The 23,271-nt window shown below is 33.6% G+C and overlaps 1 protein-coding gene across 1 annotated transcript; it reads left to right on the plus strand.

Moving 5' to 3' along the window:
• Positions 1-5,586: 5,586 nt before the first annotated feature.
• On the plus strand, positions 5,587-21,732 carry LOC131041457 (uncharacterized). The gene is made up of 2 exons (XM_059218659.1): positions 5,587-6,247; positions 21,642-21,732. The coding sequence occupies exons 1-2, from the start codon at positions 5,623-5,625 to the stop codon at positions 21,647-21,649; spliced, it is 633 nt and encodes a 210-aa protein (XP_059074642.1). The 5' UTR covers positions 5,587-5,622; the 3' UTR covers positions 21,650-21,732.
• Positions 21,733-23,271: the final 1,539 nt, after the last annotated feature.

Below are 23,271 nucleotides of genomic sequence, written 5' to 3' on the forward strand. Positions count from 1 at the left end.
GAATTGTTATCCAGATTGCTATTTCCCAAAAGATTAGTGAAATAATCGATAGCAGATTGCTCAATATCTTTCACTGAATTTTTTAAATTGCCATTATTATCCTTGATGGAGCAAATCTTGTTGTTAATTCTTCTGGCTTTGGAGGAGGTGTGAAAAAATTTGGTGTTCAGGTTCACATCAACAATCCATAATTCCCTTGATTTATCTTTCCAATATATTTCTTCCCTTTTGAGAATCTCCAAATACTGCTCTCTTAGGAGTTTCGTAGACTCATAATCAATGTTTGTCATGCCTATAGACATAATTTGATTGTTAATGGCCTCAATTTCTGTCTCAATCTTATTCTTTTCCGCAAAGATGTTTTTAAAGGAGAATCTATTCCAAGCTTTAAGTTTGTTTTTCAGAAAATGGATTCGTTTTGTGAACCGGAAGCTTGGGGAACCAAAGAATATATCTCCTTCTAACCACCACTCCCTAAGATTGTCCTTGGAATTTGGGTCATGCCACCACATGCTTACAAACTTGAAGTGGTTCTTTTGATAGGGGTTATCATGATCAATTGAGAGGGTAATAAAAAAATGATCTGATCCAATTTGAGGGATAATATTTGTCTCCATTAATAAATTGTCCTTCATCCACCATTCACCAACTAGGAACCTGTCGAGTCTCTCGGATATCTTAGAGAGGTTTAATCTTCTGTTTGTCCAAGTAAATTTCCCATTTTTGGGAATGATGTTAACCAATTTGTAGCTTGAAACAAAATCCCGAAATCATCCATAACTTTGGTAGATTTCCTTAGGCCACCCTCCTTGTCATCAATGTCCAGAATGGTGTTAAAATCACCTGTAATTATTACCTTATCCACTTTTAACACTTGCAGGGTAATCTCAGTGCATACTTTTAGCTTTTCCTTAGGTTTGATTGGCCCATAAACATTAAACAAAGGAAAATGAATGTTTGTTCTCTTACAATGGATAACACAAGCCATCCAATGATCATATGATGCGATTTAATTTACCTCTATAAGAGATAGATTCCACAATAATCCCAAGCCACTAGCCATTCCCCTAGCATCTTGGAATATTCCTTCCCATTTGTAGCAATACTTTACAAATTCTACAGCCTTTTCTCCATTAAGCTTTCTCTCTTGTAATGATCAAAGATATTTTGACCAAGCATTTTTTGTCAGGAGCAGATAAGCCCCTGACATTCCATGAGGTGATCTTCATCTTTCTCCAAGGGAGGGATGTCCTCCCTTGGATACTTTCAGGTAATTCAAAACATTGGCGAGCACCTTTTCATTTGCTCTTTGTTCTCTAACTAGCCTATTTCTCTTCCTACCTCTCAATCCTTTAGATCTACCTAAGAATGTGTTGGTAGATTGGCTAATGCATCTAGGATCTAGTGTATCCATGTCATCCATTTCCTTAGATGGATTTGAAGTCTCCGAGCTAGTGTCCATATGACCATTCATAGTAGTATCCAAATTATCGTGTTCCTTCTATATCATATAATATAAGGAGTTGCCTTGGTTTGACATAGCCGTAATGCTCAGAATAATATTTTCAGCCATAGTGATGTTTTGAGATACATTTTGCTGGGTAATATTATCATTCATCTGTTGTATTGGCGATTTGGTATTTTGTTTAGGAGCTTCCACCATCAAAATATTTTGTTGTGTGCTATCCACCTTTTTCCTCCACTCCTGCTTGGGTTTCTTCTACGGCCTATCATAGGCTTTTCTAAAAAATATTTTGCACTTGTCGGATTGGTGAAATTTGCTTCCACATTTGGAGCATACCCTAATTTATTGGTTCCATTCTCCATCCGCTAATAGGAGTGTAATAGACTGCAGAATTGTCATAATGGCTGCAATTTTCAGCCTTACGTATGTATATAGATCATTTTCTATAATTTCCCCATCAATTTTGAGTAATGTTCCAAGGGTTCGACCAATTTTCTCCAAACTTGAGTCACCCCTGTATTCAATTGGAAGATTAAAAGGTTGAATCCAAATGGGTTTTTTGTAGACCACCACTGGTAATGGATCAAAGTTTGGAGTCCAAGGTTGTAGGTATGATGGATGATTATCCAGATACCAGGTTTTGTTTTCAAGGATGTGATCTCTTTTTGAATCTTTCGAGAATATTGCGACAAAAAAACCCTTCGGGATGAATTTTATCACGATGTGTTTTCCCCAATTCATGTCAATCCAGGTGCAAATAGTTTTCCTAGACATTTTCACGCCAATAAATCTGGTGATGACCGCATGGTTTTTGAAGATGAATCTTTCTTCTTCGACATGTTCAGTCAAGTCAATTTTGATTTTAGGTTTCAGATTTTTGGTGTTTCTGTCCCCATGGTTTCTATTATCGCTGGGTCGTTCAGTGGTGGTTTTCACCTTGGAATGTTCCTGCACCAATTTCTATTCATCCCATTCTACTTCCAAAATTTTCCACTTGACTGGATTTCGCAGATGTTCCTCGCGTCCACTTTTCTCGTCCTCGCAATTGCCCTTCTAATTTTCCTTAGTCACCTGCTCTTTTTCGCTTCCCATTTTGTGTATGAAAAATATGAATTTTAATTATGATTTAGTTTTGATTATAAATTTATTTAAAAAAATAAATAAACAATGCATATATTACTTTTTTATATGAAAAAGAATAGAACACTATTTACTAGAAAACAGGTGGGTGGAAAAAGGAATAACCTTAAATTTTATGTAAGGTCAAGTATAAACAAGATGAAACAACAAGAAATGTTATTAAAGAAAAAAGTGATGCTAGTAAGGGTTTGGTGAGGGTCACAATCATCTACATCTCTCCATATATTAGCAATACTAGAAGCATAAATGATTGGATCCCAACTAATAAAAGTAACCTACTTCTTGATATCATTATCACTAAGTAGTTGAATATCACAAATTAAAGAGATAGTCAAAGCCAAACGTGGGAATTTCCTAGGGTCCAATATACTAGGTGCTTCTTGGACATGAGTTTACGAGGAGGTCAATGACAAAAATGAAAATGGAGATCACTTAAGAAAATTATTTTCCTATCGCTTCTAACAAGAAACTAAGAAGTATATAACTAGGAGTCTCAAACTCTTTGATCACTCTAATGTTATCCACATGAATACCAACAAGGAGGGGATTGACATTTGTGTGAAGAAGTAGGAAATGAGACTCTAATAATCATACAAAAGGCATTTTCCTAGTGACCAAGGGTCACCTACAAGTTTGGTAGTTTGTGTTTAGTTTTATTTTCTTGGATTTGAATTTGAATAAGAATATTGAAAAAAAATCATAATCTTAGTGTAAAGTAAGATAAAACTACACTATTCTTATCTTTCTAAATGATGAAAAAAAATCTTATTAAAATATGTCAAATTTGAATACATTTTTCAAATATTTTGATCAATCACCAAAAAAAAAGACATGACATGAGAAGAGTTCATGTTCACAATGTTATTAAAATATGTCACATTTGGATACACTCAAATATTTTGATCAATCATCCAAAAAAAATCATATGAAATGAAAATAAACTATAAAAATATTTTAAAATAGTAAACAATTCAATAATAAATAGTCAAAAGTAACTTTGGCCATTAAATATAAAATAATTATTAATAATTATTTAATATAAAGAAGATATAAAATTCTTTAACATTATCGTCAGCCACAAAACTGCCACCTCAAAGTTATAATCTCAATAATTGGTAGGCAGCGTGGAAGGCCGCATCTTGCGTGGTACGTGCAAAATACACCAAACCAAAGAAAAATAAATAAACATGCAGGATACATCCCATGTGCGGAAAGGGCTAAGGGTAAAATTCCTAAGGATCAAATAATTAAGGCTTTACAAATAAAATCTTAACTAATACTAATTTTTTCCTACCATAAAAAAGTTAAAAAACAAATGTTACAAAAATTATACTTATAAGGGAAGATTTAGTGCACCATCATAGCTTTAAATACCACCTATAATCTCATACACAACTCCCACAAAGAAATTTATATTGTATTATTTTAATTATGATTTAATTTTTATTATAGTTTAATTTTGAAAAATAAATAAACAATACATATATTACTTTTTTTTATGTGAAAAAGAATAGAACACTATTTACTAGAAGATGGGTTGGTGGAAAAAGGTAAGGTCAAGTAGAAATAACAAGAAAGGCTATTAAAGAAAAAAGTGATGTCAGTTAGGGGTTGGTGAGGGTAACAATCATCTACATGTCCCCATATATTAGCAATATTAGAAGCAATAGTGATTGGATCCCAACAAATAAAAGTAATCTATTTCTTGATATCATCATCATTTTATGTAGTTCAATATCACAAATTAAAGAAATGGTCAAAGGCAAACATGGGAAATTTCCTAGGGTCCAATAGTCAATGACGAAAATGAAAGCTAAGATCACTTATGAAAATTATTTTCCTATCCCTTCTACCAAGAAACTAAGAAGTATATAACTTTGAGTCTCAATTGCTTTGATCATTATGATGTCATCCACATGAATACTAACAAGGAGGGGATTGACCTTTGTGTGAAGAAGAGGTAATGAGACTAATAATCATACATATAGCATTTTCCTAGTGACCAAGGAGTACCATCTACAAGTTTGGTAGTTTGTGTGTTTTATTTTCTTGCATTTGAATTTGAATAAGAATAAGAATATTGAAAAAAATCATAATCCTAGTGTAAAGCAAGAAAAAACTAAACTATTCTTATCTTTCTAAATGATAAAAACAAATCTTATTAAAATATGTCAAATTTGGATGCAAAATGATCACATGGCATGAAAATAAAGTGTAAAAATATTTTAAAATAGTAAACAATTCATTAATAAATAGTCAAAAGTAACTTTGACCATCAAATATAAAATAATTATTAATAATTATTTAATATAATGAAGAAATAAAATTCTTTGACATTATTGTCAGCAAGAAAACTGCCACCTCAAAGTTATCATCTCAATAACTGGTAGGCAGCGTTGAAGGCCGCATCTTGCGTGGTAAGTGCAAAATACACCAAATCAAATTGAAAAAAAACAAACGTGCACGGTACATCCCATGTGCGTAAATGGCCGAGGCTAAAATTCCAATTTCTACGATTACTAAATTTAAAAGCGAAACACTTGGGAAACCAGGCGATCTTCGGAATTTTCTCCCGCAACGAAGTTTTCGCCAACGTGAAATTCAACACTTACAGAAGTTTTCGCAAGAAAAGAATCGTCAACAAACGTTTCAAACGAAATAGCCTCTTTAGATATGTAGAACTTGGTGTGAAAATACCTTGTACCAACCATCAATATATATTCAATTCTAGGAATGAATTGTTTTTCTCCTTGGTGGGCTGTCAGCGCGAAGCAATAAACACGTTATGTTACTTTCCTCATCAATTCCATGAAAAAAACTATGCCAAGTCAAATTTTGCGAGCTTTGGCCAACCATGTCTCTGAATATATTTCCAGCCAGTGCACATTGTTATTTTCATAATTCAAAAGAAAATTGAACTGTGCAGAGGAGAAAATATCTTCTTACAGAAGTTTTCATTGAAGAATTAGGCTATGGAGATGTTTAACTGCAAGTCTTTGTGCGTTAGAGTAGATGCCATGTTGAAGACTCTAAGCCCAGCAATCCAAGAAATTTGTTTGCAGGATTTGCAATTACCCACAGATCAACAAAATACAATCTTTCACCAGTTTTTCAAGACCCTGATAAAGGGAGCCGCGTTGATAAAAGAATGCCAGGATATCAGCCCATTTAACCTGCCTCTCAATTATAGGTATGCATCTCGAATCTTCAAGCTCGAAAAGGAGATCAATGACTTTATTGGGCTGATGCCTGCCCACATATTGCTTCACGTAAGAAGGCTCATGGAGGATCTGCAAAGTGTTTACCATGCAAAAGATATCCATACACATAGCATGGTGAAGGAGTCAATTTTCAAACAAGCTGCTATGCTCACTAATGATCCGGACCAGAATGCTATGATGCTTCAACAAATGGATTCAGCAAATTTGATTGACTGCACAGAAATGGTGAAGGATTCCACTTACTCTCATATTGATAATATTCCTGGTAAATCTCAGTTTTACGTGGGATTGAAGAAATCCATGGGGGTTTTGAAGGATATTTTATTCCACAGAGAGGTGTCTGTTGTTGGGGTGCACTGTATCGGGGGCGGTGGTAAAACTACTTTGGCATTGGCACTCTGCAATGATCCTGAAATTCGAGGTAACCCTATCCTACAGCCCTTGTCTATAATTCTACTTTCTTTATGCTGTTACTCTATGAGAAGTTCGAGTGCTTCATTCTTAAGTGAACAGAATTTATATATGCGCTAAAGAAGAGAGGAGATATCTGTGCCTATACTGAAATTTATTTAGAATAATTGTTTTGTTTGGACTCCATGATCATACGGTGTGTTTGATAAGTTGGATATTTTTTCTTTTCTGTATTTTGTGGTTTACGTATCCGTTTTAATGACACGTAATAACAGAAAAATAAATTAAAAAGTAGGATCATTGTACACGCATTTAAAGTCATTTAAAGGAAAATCGATCCTGCCCACCCTGCACACGTTGCGAATATTAAAATTGGCAACATTAGGTTCTTAAGATTTCTTTTCTCTCTTCGAAATTTTAATTGCTTCAAGAAACACGATATTGCGTTCTTTCACAGAGATTAAACAACTATTGCATAAACGTGTCTCTGTTTGTCTTCACAGGCATTCGGTAAACGTCTTTGCTCATAACCTTGGATATATCTTAATTTAGTGTCTTCAAAAGGAGTAGAGTTCTTAAGATTATAATATAATGTTTCGAATTAAATTAAATTGTAAATGTTACGTAGTTTAAATAAAATAGGACATTATTTTCTCATTCAACATTAGTGCCTTCAAAAGAAATAGAGTTCTTAAAATTATAATATAATGTTTCGAATTAAATTAAATTGTAAATGTTACGTATTTTAAATAAGACACTACTTTCTCATGACATTCGATTAAAGAAGTCCACATTAGTGCCTTCAAAAAGAGTAGAGTTCTTAAGATTATAATATAATATTTCAAGTTAAATTAAATTGTAAATGTTACATATTTTAAATAGGACACTACTTTCTCATGACATTCGATTAAAGAAGTCCACATTATGGCTCAATAGTCTTTTTCTCTTTTCTTTCTTTATTAAACAAAAATGTTCATCTCTTGTGGCGTTTGTCTAATAGTTGTGTTGGTTTTGTGTTTATTATAGATGTGTTCTGATTTTGTTTGTTATTGACATGTTTTTCATTTTGTAGTTTTTCTTCTATCTATTTGTCTAGTTTTTTTTTATGCACTCATTTATATTTGATAAAAATGATTTGATAAATTGTTAAATAATATTTTAATTTTTTTTAATTCTTAAGAAGTATACTTTTAAATGTCTAAGATCTTTACATTTTTCCTATAATTTGTTCTTAATGGAGCATTAAATTTGTTGGAATATGGTAATCTCTTGTACCTAAAATTAGTAAATAATTGTTTCAAGTAAATTATAGAATTTGAAAAAATATTAAATATTTGTCAATAAGTTCTTCTAATGTAGCATGTACACCAAATATCTATAATTATCTCAACATCTCTTTATTTTGAGGCAATAAAACTAGTTTGAGCAACATGTAGTCATGTGATCAAGAAATGAAGTGATTAATAAAAACTTGAGTGCTCTACACTCTCAAAAGTTTGGAAAAAAATATTTGTTTATTATTTTCTATATATTATGTGTTTGGTTCATCTTCATTCACCTCCAACAAGTGGTTTCAAAATTGGAGGAAAGGTTTGAAGACATGTACAACCACCAAATATATTGCAAAAATCATAAGCCATATTGCAAAAGATCTAGAAGAGATTAGGGAAGAAACAAAGCAAGGTCATAAAAATAATCAAATCAAAATAGTATAAAGATATGAACATTAGAGAAATCATTGTCAAATCATAAAGGCTGGGTGAAGTTTCTTGCAAATAAAATTACAATATTCTTATTAGAAGGAGATGCAAATCATTCTACAAATATTTATTGGAATAGAGAATGCAAGAAGCAATCCTTAAAAAATTATACGAATTTTTTTTGAAATGGATTGATGGATTGAGTTGGTAGTAGGTTACATGTATGTTTAGAAAGTTGTACATTCATAATTATTCATGAGATGAATAAAATGGATTCAATGAATGCTTGAATATTTGAGTAAAATGAATAATAATTTATTTTGACTCAAAGGAAGTTATTCTCTTGGAATACGTCATTGAAATATTGGAAATCTACAAATAGTTAGTTTGCAAGAAGAGTAGTTCTAGAGAAGAAATTTTAAGATATATGATAGAATTTGAGAATTGAATATACTAAAGAATGTGAGGATGACATTAAGGGGAGTGTTCATATAGGTAGTTTTGCTATAACTAGAAATACTAAATGAATATTTAGGTAGTTTCAAGAAGTGGATAAATATTAAATATTAGTTTATAATTTTTCCTAATCTAGCATGTCAACCAAATCTCTAAAAATATCATGAGAAAGCCAAATTTAAATTCAATTATAATAGTTTAATCTTTATGTAATCATTTGATCAATTTATCATAAAATGGAGTGATCAATGAATTGTTGAATGCTATAACAATTTGACTATGTTGAGACAAAATCTTTATTTAATATTTTTTATATATTGTGCATTTGATTTATCTCCATTCACATCTAAAGAGGGTATTAGAGGTATAAGATAAGGGGAAATTTAAAGTTGGAAGAAGATCTATGGTATGTTATTTGGTTAGAGAAAAGTAAACGAGAAGGAGAATATTATAAGTCATATTGGAGAAGATTCAAAAGAGATAATGGAATAAAGTAAATAAGGTTGAGAAGATAATAAAATGAAAATTATAATAATATCTAAAAATGATATATATTATTTTTCGATCATAGAAGATGGGTGAAACTACCCAAAAATTACATGTACATAAATTATGGATGGATTAATTGATTGAATATGTAAAAAGTTACATAAATGTTTAGAAACTTACATATGTATACTTGGAAAAATGAATAAAAAATATTTAAATATTTGAGTGAATTGATTGATAGAAAAATTTAATTGAAAGTAAGTCAATATATTGAAAGACATCATGTAATTTGGAAGATTAGGAATCTTCACTTTAGACAATGACCATGTAAGAAGAATTAATGTACTTCAATACTTTGTAGGTCTAAAGATTGATTGGAAATGGAATTGGAAAAGGAGAATTTTTAAGATATAAGAAAATATAAGAGAATTGAATATGCTAAAGTTTTGGAGATCAAAATTAATGAGGTATTTAGAATATGAAAATTTATCTAATAACTTGAACTATTTAAGAATTGTTTTGATTAAATAAAGTAGGAGAGATCCTGGACCCTTACAAAATGGCCAACTAGGAAGATGAGTTGGAGGAACTTGAAAGCAATGAGACCGCAAAAGGAAAATAAAAGAAGACCCTTTTTGGAAGGGGAGGCTCTTGATAAAAGAAACAAATAGATGGGGAAAAAGCTCTTGTAACCACATAAAGCTTCACATTTTCAAAACTAAGGGGTTTAGGAAGGAACCCCAAACCATTAACCAAATAGAGAACCTTGCACAATAAATAAAGCAACCCAAGAACTAGTAAATTGACAACATTTTTGGAACGGCTTCCTACAACCTTTTATTGAAGGACCACCTTGAATACAAACCATCTCTAATAAGGAAGGATAGCATAGAGATCTAAAAAATAATTGGTTTTGGAAGGCACCCAAAAACCTTATGATAGTAGATTCACCTAGCCATTTGAGACAAGCACTAAATAGGATAGTCAAAGAATGGAATAGAACATGGAAGATTAAAGGGTTTTGTTAGGATTCCCACAGATACTGAGAGGAGGGGGTGAATCAGTATCTAACTAGTGATTTGAATTTCTTAACTTAAAACATGTAGAACATATTATAACAGTATACCAGTATGCAAGAAATAATGCAATAAACAAAATTAAAAGCATCCACATGAAAGCACACCATGACACAAGGATTTAATGAGGAAACCCAGTGTGGCAAAAACCTCTGTGGGATTTGTGACCCACAATATTCACTTACTGGCCAATAAGAGAATATTACTTACAAAAGGGGCTTGCACTTGCAGGAAGGCCAATTGCCTAGAGCTCACTGCTCAATGGGAAGTCTCATTGACTTACAATGTGGATTATACAAATCCAATATCTTGTATTGCTTTACAATAACATCTATAATGCCTATCCAGTCCTAGTTTCTGCTCTATTCTTTACATAAAACCTTTAACCTATATTTCATATAATAGGTCTGCCTAATATCGTCCTTTTTCTCACTTACAAAATGTCTACAATAATCTATATATAAGAGTCATTTTATAACTTGCCAAGTCGGCTTACAAAGTTTTTACAATAATAAACAAAATATAGTATATCAAAAATCCTGTCGGCTTCTATGTCGGTATGCTTCCTTTCTCTGTGCCGGTGCTGGTGGTCTGAGTGCCGGTATAGAGTGTGATCTATTGATGCCGGTGAACTATCTTGCCGGTGTAATGCCTTGCCGGTGCCATAGGATTGTAAGGTTGCCATCAATGACAAAACCTTCAATCACCTACAATATCTATTGGACTGTGCATATGCCAACAATCTCCCCCTTTGGCATTGATGGCAACACTCATGGGAAATTTCAAAAGTGTATCAAAAAATGTGAAGTCCAAAAATGTTACCAAAAATTTGTGCTCCCCCTGAGCATATGATTCCTGTGATATTGAATTTTCTCATACCACTACTCCCCCTTTGGCATCAATGACAAAGGTTGTCAAGGTGTCAATAGAGTTGTAGCGTCAACCTTGTAATTGGGTAGTTACAATTTGAAATAGATTTGCCAAAATCAAGTTTATACTCACCATAAACTTCTTATTGTCTCTTATTGTTGTCTCTATTCTTTTAACTGTACCGGTGAGGTTCTGCATATGCTCTGCCGGTGTTTTCTGTCCTTGTATTAGTGCCTCAGATATTTCCTTCCGCAATGATGCCAGATAGTCCAATCTTGGACTCAGTTTTAGTCTTAGATGCTTTGCCTTATTCACTATTCTCTTCTTTTCTCTTTCTAATTTAAGTAACTCTTCCTCAAAATTTGTTATCCTTTGCTTAAAAACTGATAACGTATTAGGTGAGTTAACAAAATTATCAACAAGTTTATTGATTTCATCCTATACCTTGCTTATTTTCTTATCTATGTCTACTGTCAAGAAGTTTGTCTTGCAGGTGTCTTTGTACAGAGTTTTGTATTCCTTTAACAAGTTACACAGTTCCGGTAGAAGTGTGTCAAATTCTCTAGTACACTTCTTTATCTGATCTTCAAAGAATTTTTGCTTTTCAATTTCTACCTTATTCTTCAATGTCTCTTCCTTTATTTTCTCAATAGTCACTGTGTTCTCAGTGATGTATTTACACAAAGTATCAAGTTGTCCTAAAGAATCTTTATTGTCTATGTTACAGTTAGGAGCAATTACCTTCAAAATTGGTATTGTGTCATCTATGGCTTTATAAGCCTGTGAAATACAATCTGTTATCCTTTTGATTGAATCCAAAAGTACTTCAGTTACATTTGTTGATTTGTGGCCTGCTTGGGAGGAACCAACATACTGAATTCCTTCGGTGGAGGAAGTAACCAAGCTTGTTGTGACCTCTGGTAGGTCTGTTTGTGTTTACATTTCCTTAAGAAATGGTTTGTGTACTTCTCCTGTTGTCGGTTGTACTATTTCCTCATGACTCTGTTCCTGTACCTGTTTCGGAGCCTGTTCCTATTGCTGTTGCTCTTCTTGTTGCTCTGTTTGTTGCACTATCTCAGTCTAAGTTTCTGCCTATTGCTCTTTGTCATCTGCCAGTTTCTCTTGTGTGTTATCAGTTTGCTCAGCTACCGATGGCTCACTAGCCATTTCAGTCTTACCAGTTGTATCTTTGTCTACCACAATGTTGATCTTTTGTGTATCAACATCCACTCTATATATGACTTTAGGATTATGATTGACATCCTCTACATCCATACTTTCAACTACCGGTTGATCTTTTGTAGTTGTTGTTATCGGTGATGTAAAAGGAGGTGGGGGTAAGTTGTCTTTTACTTTGATACTCGGAGGTCCACCAACCTTTCCTTTTCCTTTGTCTCTCTCCTTCTAATATACCTTTATTGGTTTGGGGTTCCTGTATTCTTCCTGGTTTTCTTTTTCAACAAGAAATATGTCCCATGCATTTTTTGTTTCTTCAGTCACCTCATTGACTCTTCCAACCATTAATGCAATGTGTCGATGTGCAGTAGAGAATACTGACCAGTTAGCTTCAGCAATTAAATCATCAATTTCTTTAGGTGAGTTCACTGGATAAACAGCTAGTAACTTTTCAATTTTAATTTTCTTATCAAGCTCTATAACAACTTGTCTTCTTGCTTCTAGTCTTTTGAACAGTTCATCTGGTACTTCATCTACAATTTCCATCAAAAATTTCTTAGACATGTCCATATGCAATATAACACTATTTTCTACTTGTTCTTTTTCATCTGCAGTCAGAGTGTCATATAATTTCTCTATATTCTTCAGTTTCCCTTCCTCTATAATTTCATTCAATAGTATCTCAAGAGGAGCCAAATTTTGTTTTGTTCTCTTCTTCTTCTTGGGTGTCAGTTTCTTCTTTGGTGTAGTCTTTTTAACCAGAGATCTTACTGCTTGTTGTTTCTGTCTAGTCCTCCTAGGTGAGGGTGTGGTTGCCAGTGAGGGATCTCTTTTCCTTAAAACTCTTTTGAAAGCTGTAGGCATGTCCCTCTCTGGAGAAGTATCTACCAGTGATAGGTGAGTCTCAGGCTGTAGAGTTCCTAGCTCATCCTCAGTGATACTGGTTTGCTTTAATACATCTTCTTTAATAGCTTTTGCCTGTCTAGAACCTCTTCTCACAACTGCCTTAACCTTTTTCACTCTCTTCTTAGATTGAATTTGTTTTTCTATGGTCTCAGCACTACCGAATACTTCTTCCTTTGGTTCGTTTGGAGCTTCTAGAAGTGCTTTAGAATAAGTCTCAATTATATGATCATCTATCTCATAGCCCATCTTTGTTACCCAGATAGTTCTTGGGATGACTGCTTCCATCCAAATCTCATCCTTTTTTATTACAAAACATATATCATCCTTATATTTGTCAATAATCTTTTGTGATAATCTAATTCTCTTCTTCATTTTGGCCTTAAGTGCTTGAAAGCATTCATGGATATTCTTTTCTTTGTTTTCACCCATGTTGTTGAATAGTTCTGTCAATTGTTTTCCTACCAGTATATCAAATCCAAGTACTTTATAGCCTATACCGGGAACCTGTTTGGTTATATGTAGCATCAAACATACAAGCAAATTACCAAATCTAAAAGTTCCTTTCTTATCTTTCTTTATCTTGCCTAAGTTGTCAATTAACTCATCTTTCAACCACTCACATATATCAATCTTTACATTATCTATGATCATGTCATAAGCACTCTTAATGCATAAAATTGAAACTGAATTGAGTCTATTTGCATGAGTTTCCTTATACCCTAATATCATGCTGATAAATCTTACATTGGTGTCGGTTACATCATTGACTCTTAAGGACCTTTTATCAGATGTAGCACCAGTTAGCTTAGTAACTAGGTCATTTGAGACCTTCTTGGTTTTGTCTGGCCTTTTACTAGTGGATGGTAACCCTGTGACAGCTTTCACAGCTCCCTTGGTGATTTTGTGAATTGCATCTAACCAAAAAAATTCACCATGTACTCTACTTAAGACTATCCTAATCACATCCTTGGGAAATTCAAGAATGCAAAGGATTTTAGTAAATCCTAGGGTTTCAATTATTTTATGTCCGATTTCACATTTCCAGAATTATCACATATGACAAATTTATACATTGTTTTGATCTCTTCATCTCCCAATTCCTCTTTGTTACAGTGAATGTAAATTCTAGGGTCTTCAGCATAAACAACTCCTTTTGATATTTGAGAGAAAGCACCTACATTGTCATCTTTCTTTGCTACTTCAGGAACTACTTGAAATACGGTCCTAGGGCATTTTATAACCTCGACTATAGTAGGGTTTTCTATATATTCAAGTGCAGAGGTGGATGCCATGATGATAAATACCTTTTTTTGTCTTGGATGAATTTATTGCTTGAAGTGCTTCGCCTCTTTGCTTGAAATTCCTTAGCTCTACGAATTTTGCGCTTTACAAATATTTGAAATCATGGTGAAATGAAATGGAGCCAAAACTACAAATTTATAGTGTTTATTGCCATCTACCATATTTAATGCATGCCGTTTAAGTATTCACTTAACATTGTCTGCCGGTAATGAAGTAATTTCTAACTTCTCATCTCTAACTGAGGGAATAATAGCACATGTGTCTTTAGATTGCCAAACCCTCAAGGAAACTTTCTTCAATTTGATGAAGAATTTCCTACCGGTGGAGCACTACTCTGTCTTGCCGGTGAAGCATCACTCTGTCCTACCGGTGAAGCATTGATTGGTTCTACCGGTGGAGGAGTATTTCCAACATTTAGATCAACTTTTCTAATCCATTGTTTTGAGAATTATTGCTTAACCTCTTCAAATTTTTCTTTACCTTTCAAGCTAGAACTTTTGTTGTCTGTCGGTGATCCTTTACTTCTACAGAATTTTGCAATATGCCCAATCTTGTTACATGCATAACAAGTCACATTATTCTTCTGAATAGCTTTCCCATAACCTATGCCGGTTTGTGTTTTGCATTGATTAGATAAATGTCCAAATCTTCCAAAAACATAACATCTCACATTCATTCTACAATTTTCAGAGTTGTGACCAACTTTGTTGCATTTTGAACATTGACCTGTGGGTGTGTTGATATTCTAATAATTTCTAGATCTACATTCATTTTCTCTATGACCATACTTATTATAGTTAAAGCATTTTCCATTGAATTTATAAGCATTAGGTTGCCTTACCAGTTTGCTGTGATCCTATGTGTTTGCAGTACCGGAGCTTTCACCAACTTCAAAGCCAATTCCAAAAGTGTCAGCTTTAGGTTTTGATTCTTCAGCAAGTTACCAAGTTTCCCTAAGCTTTTCTTGAATTTTTCTTTATGTTGATTTGCAATTTCTAGTTCTCTTTCTAAGACTTCTTTCTACCTCATTAGTTCATTAGAGTCATTCTGAGTGTGCATCAGATCTGTCTTCAATAAATCATTTTCATAGCTAAGTCTTGTGTTCTCATTTGCTGCATCACTTAGTCTTCTGGTCAATTCTTATTCATTCTACTTCCTCTCTTCATTTTCTTTACAAAATCTCATAGTCATATCCTACATCTCATTCTTTGTGTGAGATTCTACGAGAAATGAGAATCGAGCCAAGATCTGATGTCGGTCGTAGATCACATGCAACTCCTCACACAACGGATGATCGAAGATCAAAATAGCTAAATGAAGATAATTTCAATATGAGAGAGAAATAGAGACAAAGAGGAGAATTTGGAGAAGACTCTCACCAAGCTATCACTCCACTAACTTGACTAGTGAAGGTGAGAGTATAGTGCTTATTATATAGAAAAATATAAGCATATACATCCAAGGGGTGCATTAAATCCTATTCCCCATAAAAAGTGGGAGGTTTTACCTTCTTGGTAAATGCCAAAACATGTGGCATAACCTCCTTACATGAAGACAAAAAAGGAGTTGAGAAAGTTGGCACATAAGGCTAAAAGAGGGTGTGAAACCCAACTACACCATAACCCACTTAGGAAATGACAAAATAGTGGTTATGAGAGGTGGCACAACAAGCCAAAAGAGAGTGTGTAACTCAACTACCCATGTGAGGTGGAGAGTTACACATGTAGCTGAAGTATTTCACCACATATCCTCATATAAACCACTCCTATTAACCTAAGCAAGCTTAAATAATATATGTGTAGGAAAAATAAATACCCCCTAACATAAGGAAAATAAAAAACCTACACTAACACTTTGTTGTTATGTTCTCCAGTTTCAACTTGCTTATCATATCATTAAGTGATTCCTTTTCATCATTCTCATTTTGCATCTTTTCACAAAGTTCTCTTCTCTTATTTCTTGCAATAGTAAGATTCTCTTGAAGTGCTTGAATGATATCCTGAGCTTCTATTATATCATCTTCTAGTTTGATATTTTTCAATTTCTTTGTATTATAGTCTGAGAGAGCTGCTTCAAGTTGCTTCATCAGATTTTCCATCTTTACCGGTGTCAAGATCTTCCTCAAGCTATTAGGCTTCTGAAAATAGAGGACCAAGCTCTAATACCAATTGTTAGGATTCCCATAGATACTGAGAGGGGGGGTGAATCAGTATCTAACTGGTGATTTGAATTTCTTAACTTAAAACATGTAGAACATATTATAATAGTATACTGGTATGCAAGAAATAATGCAATAAACAGAATTAAAAGCATCCACGTGAAAAGCACACCATGACACAAGGATTTAACGAGGAAACCCGGTGTGGGAAAAACCTCGGTGGGATTTGTGACCCACAATATTCACTTACTGACCAATAAGAGAATATTACTTACAAAAGGGGCTTGCACATGCAGGAAGGCCAATTGCCTAGAGCTCACTACTCAATGGGAAGTCTCATTGACTTACAATGTGGATTATACAAATCCAAATCTTGATCCAGTACCGGTTTCTGCTCTGTTCTTTACATTAAACCTTTAACCTATATTTCACATAATAGGTCTTCCTAATATCTTCCTTTTTCTCGCTTACAAAATGTCTACAACAATCTCTCTTATATATAAGAGTCATTTTACAACTTGCCAAGTCGGCTTACAAAGTTTTTACAATAATAAACAAAATATAATAAATCAAAAATCCTGTCAGCCTCTGTGCCGGTGCCAGTGTAGAGTGTGATCTGTTGATGCAGGTGACCTATCTTGCCGGTGTAATGCCTTGCTGGTTCCATAGGATTGTAAGGTTGCCATCAGTGACAAAACCTTCAATCAGCTACAATGTCTCACTAGAGTGTGCATATGCCAACAGGTTTTAAAAGGCTTACCTAAACCTTGTACAAGTAGAAATCCTTGTAGACAAAGCATCTTGGATGGCCTCAATAGGCCCATAATTAGAATTATCAATAACCACAGTGAGATGACCAACACCAATAAGGCTGTCATCATCCTTTGAATCTTGCTTAGTGATAGAAACCCACAATATGTATCCATCAATGAAAAGAAGCATGAGCAACTAGTAAGGAGAGCAGAATAGGGGGAAATACAAATCTCAACTCATAACACTTAGTCTCAACCAAAATATGAGAGGGAAAAAGAAAGGGCATAGTACTAATATTCCCTATGCTAATATAGATGTAAGAATCCCATGAAGGGTAGGCACGACAGAAACCACCCAAAGAAAAGATGAGAAAATTGCATCTATTGTACCCTTAGAGGGTAAGTGGCCAAACCCACCCAACTCGTGAGCCTCAATGAACCCCCAACCAAAAACCTAATGTCTTAGACAAAAATGAAGGGGGTAGCCTCTACAATGAATACAACCAACAAGGAAATAAAAGCCACCAATGCAATGGACAAAGGAACAATAATATAGTTATGCATACGAACCTAAGGAAAAATTATTCATAGATTTGACTTAAGAGAATTCACTATCTTGAATTACATCATGTGATTTGGAAGATTAGGAATATTCAGTACAAACAATTAGTATATAAGAAGATTACATCTAGATTCCTATTATATGTAGAACCAACAAGGAAATTAAGGTTTTAGAGTACAAATGAAATTCAAGGAATTTTTGACATATGAAATATTAAAAGATTTTTACTATGATAGAGTTATGCATAAAACCTAAAAAAGGTCTACCTTTTTCAACATTAAATTTAATTTAATAGAGTTTCCTTGCCATAGCTCCCTTTTGTAATTATATATATATTAATAAAAAAATTAACCATTTCCTATCTTTTCATCTTTCTTAGCGACTTTTGTGTGTGTTTTATTCCTCTTTGTTTCCTCCAATGTATGTATAAGGTCCTAAAGTTCTCTATGTTTGAAGGCATGATTAGTTATTAAGTGTCTACTAGTCATTAGATTTTTTTGAGTTTGTCATCCATGAATGCATTCCTATTTAAGTAAATAAAATTATTGATCCTAGTTAAAATTAAGGACTTCTTCATACTATCATGCCTTCAACACTTCCTTGACTTTTGTGTTATAATTGTTATATTTTTAATATTATGGTATGATTAATTCCAAAAATTTGATATATGTCACAAATGAAGAATTTAAAATGCTCCTATTTGCACCAATGCCCCTATTGAGTATAAATTAGGTAAATAGGTTAATATGCAAACACTAGTATTGGTTATAGGTCCTAGAGTAAATTATCTATGAAAAATTGAACTTCTCATAAGTAGAGATAAGAAGAAAAATCATATGTAAAAATAATCCCCAAAGAGAAAAATAAATACATGAATGATGCTATTTAAAATATGAGAAGGACAACACTTTGTGTGAGAGGAAACTACTTTGGAAAAAAGAGAGAATGAGGATTATGACCAATTAATGAAATATCTTGCATCCTATTGGGATTCAAATTTGTAGTGTCATTTTCTATTATATTATTTTTTATAGTTTTAATAATATTTAAACTATAATTTATAATCACTAAAAATATCCTAATTGGGAAAGTCATAGTGAAAATTTCCTTTGGTTGTTGTTTTGCTTTTCTTTTTTGTTCTTTCGTAATTTCTCAATGTTAACAACTTAAAATTAGAAAAATGTGAATATTTTCAATATTTTGGAGTTTTGGGATTGCACTTGCCTCTATACCTTGTCTACCAATCCTAACTTCCCACTTTGAGCCTCCCAAAAAAATAGCTAAATGTTAATTGATTCATTGTATTATTTTTGCAAGTACAAATTCGTGCACATTGTTCCTATTATTTAAAAAAGCCCACCTAGAAGCCATGTAATAGTGATTAAATGTTTTTTTTTTTATATTTTTGTATTACAAGGCTTTCCTTTGTATTTTTACCTCTTTGTTAGTCTTGATGATCTCCAATGTATAAAATGTAAAGTGGATAAGTTTTATTTATTGATTCTATAAATTTTGGACTTTAACATCCCTCATCATTGTTCATTTGGCACTCCAAATTCCTGAAGTCTAACAAAAAATAAACTTCCTACGAGTTATGTTCATCAAAATTCTCTAATATCTATGTTTTTCTTATATTCATACCTCATCTATGTATCCCTAATCCTCAACACTTGAAACAATAAGGCTTAGCACTCAGTTGGCCAAAAGACATCTTCCAATGTCAATTATCTAACACTGATCTCCACACACCATGGTGAGACCCATAGTAGCATTCTGAATCAACCTCTAATTCATATCCAAACTAAAAATATATGATCCAAATAGAATAATACAATAATATACATGGAAAAATGAACATACCAAGAATAATCCAACACAACTCACTTTTGGAATAGAAGTTCACCACCATAGAGATAACTAAAACATTGAACTAACCAACTCAAAATGTCCAAAAAAAACATAGCACAAGATTCGACATATTTGGAGGCCATAAAAGACATTTTAGACCAGTCTAACAAATGATCTCATTTCACTAGCTGGAGGTAAGAAAATAATTCCACCACTAGAGCATTAAATACTCTTTCTCGCATATCAATCCTACTATATACTTCTCAAATTCAATAGAAACACCAGTTAAAATTTTTTGCAATAATATGTACACCAATATCCTAACCAAACTCTATCCAAAACACCAAGTTTGACATCGGTGACAACACAACTCAATGTCAAAACGCAACTCAAATTTCCAACACCCTCTACCCTTGAGAAAGAATAATTATGATCTTTCAGTGGACCTAATAATGAGAAGAGGTTAAGAAACTATCAAAGTTATGAAGAAGAGCGCAAAACGCAACCTCAACAATTGAGGAGGTTTACCTGTGATAGGAAATGAGTTGATAGATATGGGTATATAGAAGAAAGGTTTGGATTTTTTTGTTGGATTCTTGGTGCATATTTTCTTCGATTTCTAACATTGATGGGACTAAGACAATTAAGGAGGCCATGAGTATGTGTGGTGCATATTTCTATATGGAATTCATAAATGAAAAAATGGTTGCATTGAAGAAGAAAGTTACATGGGATCTAGTACCTTTTCTTAAAGAACAAAACCCCATTGGATGTTAATGGGTATTCAAAAATAAAGTGGGTATAGAGGGTAGTATTGAGAAGTACAAGGCACAGTTGGTCACAATGTATAATTCTCAGATGGAGGGAATTAATTATGGTTAAATATTCTCTCATATAGCTAAGCTCACATCCATTCAATTCTTGAGACACCATTTTTCTAACACAACATAGGGAAACAAACATAAAAAATATTTGCAAAACATGACTAATCGAAGTTATAAGATAAAAATGATAGCTTAGAAAGGCTTCAAGGTTTTGTGGGTACACATATCAATCATGGAGAGAAAGATATATTTTGACATGAAGTACTAACCCTATTAAGAGACTTTCTTTTTTAATTCCTCACCCATCATGAATGATCATATAGATCACATCCCATTATTTTCTTAGCCTTAAATAAAAAATTATGCACTTCACAAATTGTTGAGCAACATAATTGTAAGAGTAAAGAATAAAGGAACCAAGATTTTTCAAAAATTGGAATCAAAGCCCAAAATATATGAAGAAGTAGGAACTCTCACACTCAATAGCATTTTTGTCTCAATTAGAAGGTAATTCTTTAGTCTTATTAAGAGTGTATCTTAAACCCTAGCTTCAAACTATGTTTAAATGTTTGATTGGTAAGAATTTTATGTAATATGTTGTATAAATATAATGAGTAAATTAGATTCTATAATTTTGGCAAAATGGCGATCCTTTAATTTTATTAAGGAAATTAGAAGTGATACATGTGGGGGTCAAGGAAAGTATATTTTAAGCAGGAATTAGAATGGTAGCTACCTCAAGCTGTTCTGATGGGACACTTTATGCTGGACACACACCTTGGAAATTTCAAGCTAGAAGAGCTCATGGACAAGGTTAACACCAATTGTTACAGAGGAGATCGAAAATTTGGGATAAAGCATATTACTCAAAGTATCACGGTTTCCAATGGCAATTAAGGCACACAAATTTGTACAAAAATATTTGTGGCATTACATCCTAGAACAAAGAGTTGTAATTAAATATGGTTAGGTGTGATGAGCTTAAAATATGCTCATAATTTGGATGTTTTGATAAAACTTTTAAATGCCTTTACTTTTGTTATTTCATGGATGTTCAGACTTTGTGAAACCTTTTTGGGATATCCTGTAGCAAGAGACTTTTATATTCCTACAGCTCTTTGTGATTGACTTGATTGCATTTATTGCTCCGTTGACTCCCTAAAATGACTGGTATATCGTATACAGTTTTTGAATGATGAAGTAAATTTAAAATGTGTGATTAATGAATGGATATCGTGTATGTGCCATACAACTTTTATGTTGCCTGTTACCTTTTGTTTCGCAGGTTGTTGAAGAATAATCGAGTCAAGCGCAGCCAATCTCGGCCTTGCAGTAAAGTCCATTTCCTACACGACTTCGAGGAAGCTCCGGCAAAGACTCTTTGACTGAAATCATGGGAAAGAATTTTAATGACAAAGAGTGGAGTGCTAGATTCTCTCTGGATCGGGTTGAACGCATAAACTCACTTATGAAGTTTGTTCCTTGATTCGAGGATATGTTTTACTTCCACGTCTTTCTTTAATGGAGTTAGTTAGTTAGTTGCTCCCCTGTTTTTAAATAAAGCTTCTCCTTCTGCGCGAGAGAGAGGTAAGAGAAGGATAGAATAAGAGTAGTAGATGTCATGTAAGAATCAAGATGATAATGAAATACAGAATCTGTTTAACCAGAAGCAGAGTTTGTTGTTAGTTTCCATATCAACAAAACAATGTATATCATTCTATTTTTATGAATAAAGTTCAATGAAGTTCTAAGTTTCATATCTGCGTAATCAGGAGATGCTTGCTAAGGGGGCCCACTTAGTAGGTATCTGTAGCTAGTTATTTAGTTGTTCTTTCTCGTTAAGCTTCAGTTTGCTTTCATCTTTAAAGTTTTTATACAAACTCAGCTTTACATTGCTCCTGCAGCACAAGGAATCCATCACTGTGTCTGTTCCTGCAGCATAAGGCCAGTTCATAGTTTGTGTTTCAGTTGTATTTATTATGGTTTCTGTCGTAATCAAATCATAGTTGAGTTAAAAAGCTTTGCATTTCCTTCCTGTAGCGTAGGTAGGATTTCTTTTCAGTATGTATTTCCGCTAAGAGTTGACCAAAATAAGTTCCTAGTGCATATATTTTGCTGCTCCATTTAAAGTATACGTCCCCTGGTTTGACAAGTAAATGAACATCTACAGAAAGAGATAATGGTCACCTGTTGGAATGCCCAATTCCAAGGAAAGGTTTTTACTGTGATCTTCATATCCTTTTGTGGGTGCGACCATCATTTTTGGCACCGTTGCCGGGGATGGCGTCTAGCTAGGAGTTTATTAGAAGTCATTTTTGGCATTAGTTTAGCTTGTTAGTAAAATTTTCTAGATTTTTCAAGCCACCATTCATTATATTGCATGCATAGAAGAAGAAGAGACGCACTGGGAAGGTTCATCCCTGAAAATCTGTTTATTGAACTACCATTTGATCTAGCTGACAACGAACCTGAGGAAAATCCATTCGCTCTGTTATTCCAGCAACCAAACATGGCAAATAATCAACCCAATAATCCGCCTCCTGCATTTGAGTTTCCTATTGTTCCCCAGGGAGATACTGACAATCTTAAAAACATTCCCTCTTCTTTGCTTCCAAAGTTTTATGGCCTGGTCACAGAGGACCCAAAAACCTTTCTGTTTGAATTTGATGTCCTCTGTCGTAGTTATGACTACAACACAGACGCTCATAAATTGAAGTTATTCCCTTCCACCTTGAAGGAAGGAGCTCTCAGATGGTTCATGAGTCTGGGAAGAGGTGTAGTTGATAGTTGGGAGGTCATGCAGACAAAATTCCTTGAAAAGTATAAGGAATATTGTAAGAGCGCCAGCAAGGGTGATGATATATTCCGAATTCAGCAGAAGGAGGATGAAAGTCTGGAAGATTACATTTCTAGAT

This window comes from Cryptomeria japonica, chromosome 4 (assembly GCF_030272615.1).
Source record: "Cryptomeria japonica chromosome 4, Sugi_1.0, whole genome shotgun sequence".
In the NCBI taxonomy this organism is placed as follows: domain Eukaryota; kingdom Viridiplantae; phylum Streptophyta; class Pinopsida; order Cupressales; family Cupressaceae; genus Cryptomeria; species Cryptomeria japonica.

Bases quoted from the DNA above. Each gene is read 5' to 3' on its own strand.
- LOC131041457 (XM_059218659.1), top strand. From the start codon at position 5,623: ATGTTGAAGACTCTAAGCCCAGCAATCCAAGAAATTTGTTTGCAGGAT.